Consider the following 3,908-nt stretch of genomic DNA (forward strand, 5'->3'; position numbering starts at 1 on the left):
TTTCATGATTGCCCGCAACGCCAGCCGACTCCGGCGACTTCATCGCCTGTTCGGTGGCGCTGGCTCGCGAGGGCGGCACCTTCGCCGAGATCGGCAAGCGCGGCGTGTGGTCGTCGGCGCGGGCGTGGTCGTCGGCGGCGCATCTGCGCTACGAGGTGCTTGCGCTCGACGCGACGATGGAGCACGCTCCGGAGTGGACCCAACATGCGCTGCGCCAGCTGGCGGCGCGGGCCCGGCGGCTCGTGTTGCACGGGCTGCCGCTGGAGCTCTTCGACCTGGAGAGCGAGGCGGTCGCGGCGTTCCGGTACCTGCAGAGCGGCTCAAACTCCGGGAAGGTGGTGCTCCGCGTGGCCTTCCTCGAGCAGAGCGCGCACGGGTCGCACATCGTGACGGGCGGGAGCGGGGGCCTGGCTTTGGTGACCGCGGGCTGGCTGGTCGGCCGAGGCGCGTCGGCGGTGGTGCTCTCCTCGCGCAGCGGGCGAGTGGGCGCGGCGCAGGCGGACACATCGGCGGGGTCGGTGGCCTCGTGTGCCTTGCTCGCGGCTCGCTGCGACGCGTCGGAGCCCGCCGACGTGCGCCGTCTCGTGGGCGTGCGGGAGTGGCGCGGCGTGTGGCACGCGGCGGGCGTGCTGTCGGACGGGCTGCTGCGCTCGCAGACGGCAGCGTCGCTGCGCCGCGTGTACGCGCCCAAGGCGGGCGGCGCGTGGTGCCTGCAGAGCGCGTGCGCCGCTGCGCCGCTCGACTCGTTCGTGCTCTTCTCGTCGATGGCTGCCCTGTTTGGCGCGGGCCAGTCGAACTACAGCGCGGCCAACTGCTGCCTCGACGCGCTGTCGGCTCGGCGGCGCGGCGACGGGCTGGCGGCGTCGAGCGTGCAGTGGGGCCCGTGGGCAGACGTGGGCATGGCGGCGGGCGGCGCGGTGGGCGGTCGGCTGCAGGCGACGGGGGTCGGCTTGATCACGGCCGCTCAGGGCCGGGCGGCACTGGCGGCTGCCGCGGTGCCGCAGGCGCCTCCAGTCTTGGCCTTGTTGGTGGTCGACTGGCGTCGGCTTGTGCGGACGATGAGCGCGACGCCACCGCTGCTGTCGTCGCTGGCGGCCTCGGGTGGCTCCGCCGCGCCGAAGGCCGCCGTCGCTGCCGGCGGGTCTGCAGGCAAGAGCACGGTTGACCTCGACCTTGTCCTGGAGATCGCTCGCCAAATCGCGGGAGGCGGGCTCGACGCGGACGTGCCGCTGATGGACGCGGGCGTCGACTCGCTCGGCGCCGTCGAGCTGCGCAACCAGCTGCATGCCGCGGCGGGCGACTCGCTCTCTCTGCCAAGCACACTGGTTTTCGACCACCCGACGGCGCGCCAGCTCGCTGCCTTCTTCGCCTCGGCTGCTCTCGGCGGCGAGGCGACGGCGGCGGCGGCGTCTCGTCGGTCGGCGGTCGGCGGTAGCGTGGAGGCCTCTCGCTTCTCACGCGACTCGGTGCGCGCGGGCGGGCTGCAGATGGTGCTGCCGTCGGGTGTCGCATCTGCGGCGTCGCTGAGCCGCGTTGGGGCGTGCGCCGCCAACCTCGTGTCGGAGGTGCCCGTCGAGCGTTGGACGCTTGAGGCGCCGAGCCCCTCCGACGGCGAGGTGGCGAGGCGCGTGCGGCACGGCGCGTTTGTCCACGGCGCGGAGCTGTTTGACCACGCGCGTTTCGGCGTGTCGAGCGCCGAGGCGCAGTCGATGGACCCGCAGCAGCGGTTGCTGCTCGAGCGGGGCTACGAGTCGCTGCGCGGCGCAGGCCTCGAGCGGGCGGCCCTGGCGGACACGGCGTTCGGCGTCTTTGTGGCGATCGCGAGCGTGGACTTCAATTTGCTGATGAACGCGTCGCCGGCGGGCGGGAGCGTGTACGCCGCGACGGGGAGCGCGCACTCGATCGCTTCAGGCCGGCTTTCCTACGTGCTCGGCCTGCAGGGCCCGTGCGTCTCGTACGACACGGCGTGCTCCGCCGCGCTGGTGGCGTGCCACGCCGGCTTGCGGGCGACGCAGCTGCGCGAGAGCATCGGCAGCCTCGTAGCGGGTGTGTGCCTGATGCTGCTGCCGAACTTGGGCACGAGCTTCGCTGTGGCTGGCATGCTGTCAGCGCGCGGCCGGTGCCACACCTTCGACGCTCGGGCCGACGGCTACGCGCGCGGCGAGGCGTGCTGCGCGCTCACGCTGCGCACGACGGGCGTGGAGGCGTGCACGCTCGCGGTGCGAGGCGGCTGCGTGCGGCAGGACGGGAAGAGCGCGAGCCTGACCGCGCCGAACGGGCGAGCCCAGCACGCGCTGCTCGACGCGACTCTGGTGGACGCGGCCCTGCCGTGCGAGGACCTGTCGATGTGGGAGGCGCACGGCACGGGCACGGCGCTGGGCGACCCGATCGAGATGCGCTCGCTCGCCGCGGCGGTGCTGACGTACCTCGGCGACGAGTGCGCGTTGCCCACTGGGAGCGTCAAGGCCAACGCCGGCCACGGCGAGCCGGCGGCGGGCGGCTCCGGGCTGCTGCGGCTGGCCGTCGGTCTTGGCGGCGGCGTCGCGTCGCCGAACGCGCAGCTACGCACGGTCAACCCGCACATTGCGGCGGTCTTTGAGGGCGCGCCGACCGCGTCGCTCCCGTCGCAGCACTCGCCTTTCCTCCAGGTGGGCGGTGGCGCGGCGGCGACAGGGGCGGTGAGCTCCTTCGGCTACAGCGGGACGATCGCGTCGTGCGTGCTTTCCTGCAGCCGTGTCGTCGTCGCTCGCGCGCCGCTTCCTCGCACACGCTTTTGCAGGATCCGTTTCCCCTGGCGGGCTTTGGATCCGGTCGTGTCTCCCCTCGGTCTGCCGACCGAGCTCGACGGTGTCCGAGTCTGGCAGCGGAGCATGTCGCCTGTCGAATTCCACTACCAGCGCGGGCACCAGATCGGCTACGTGCCGTTGATTGCTGGAACGAGCTACATCGCGCTCGCACGAGAGGTGATGGCGACCTACCGCGCTGCTCCCTTCCGCATCAGCGACTCCAAGTTCCACACGTTCTTCTTCCTGGACGATGAGACCAAGGCGGACGCGTTGCAGCAGATCTCCTACCACGCAGAGACGGGCAACATTCTCATCGAGTCGAACGTCGATGGTGCCGCGACTGTGCACGCGGAGCTTCGAGCGAGCTTCTTCGAGCCAGCCGCTATCGATGCCCTGGACACTGCCAGCGCCATCAGACGCTGCTCCCGGCAGGTCGATGCCGCAGAGTTTTACGCCAGCATCGGCAACAACTACCAGGGCGAGTTCCGCACGATGACTAGCAGCTGGGTTGGGGAGAACGAGGTGATCGCCCAAATCGCCTTCCCCAATCACAAGACCGCCGCCTTCCTACGTGGCTGTGCCTGGCTGGACGCTTGCAACCAGCCTGGCGTGCTGCTCACGCAGAAGGACCCCTCTGCGAGCCAGTGCCTGCCAGACCACATGATAGGGCGGCCATACTTCGCGGCCCGCATCGCATCCTACGAGGTGCTGAGCACAAACTTGAAGCAGACCCGCGTGATGTGGGGCTATCACTATGCTCCAGAAGGCGAGCCGGCTCTGATGCGAGCGTACAACGCCAGCGGCAAGTGCGTCGTGCAGATCCACGGTGGCGAGATGGGCGAGCTCGCGCCGGGCTTCCTGGAGTCGCGGCGAGCGCAACGCCACATCTACGAGGTGCAGTGGGCCGATGAGGTCAAGGGCGGCGCTTGCCACGAAGAGATTGGCCAGCCTGCTCTCTGGATGTCGAGGGCGCCACAGGGCCGCCCGGGTCAGGCCGTTCAGGCTCCGCTGTCGCCGAGAGCCGACATGCTCGTCACCGCACAACCATGCGTCGGCGCCAGCGCGATCGACTCTCTCGCTGCATTGGAGGCCGATGGGCGCATCGTCTCCAGCCACCTGGAG

At 70.9% G+C, this 3,908-nt stretch overlaps 1 protein-coding gene across 1 annotated transcript; it reads left to right on the forward strand.

Moving 5' to 3' along the window:
• Positions 1-176: 176 nt before the first annotated feature.
• EMIHUDRAFT_123144 (hypothetical protein) lies at positions 177-3,680 on the forward strand (the record flags this gene model as incomplete). Its single annotated transcript, XM_005782749.1, has 2 exons — positions 177-572; positions 2,865-3,680. Coding segments are annotated over 2 exons (1,212 nt in total), but the record flags the coding sequence as incomplete, so codon positions are not given.
• Between the last annotated feature and the right edge of the window lie 228 nt (positions 3,681-3,908).

The sequence above is a fragment of the Emiliania huxleyi genome, assembly GCF_000372725.1.
Source record: "Emiliania huxleyi CCMP1516 chromosome Unknown EMIHUscaffold_1860, whole genome shotgun sequence".
Taxonomy (NCBI): domain Eukaryota; phylum Haptophyta; order Isochrysidales; family Noelaerhabdaceae; genus Emiliania; species Emiliania huxleyi.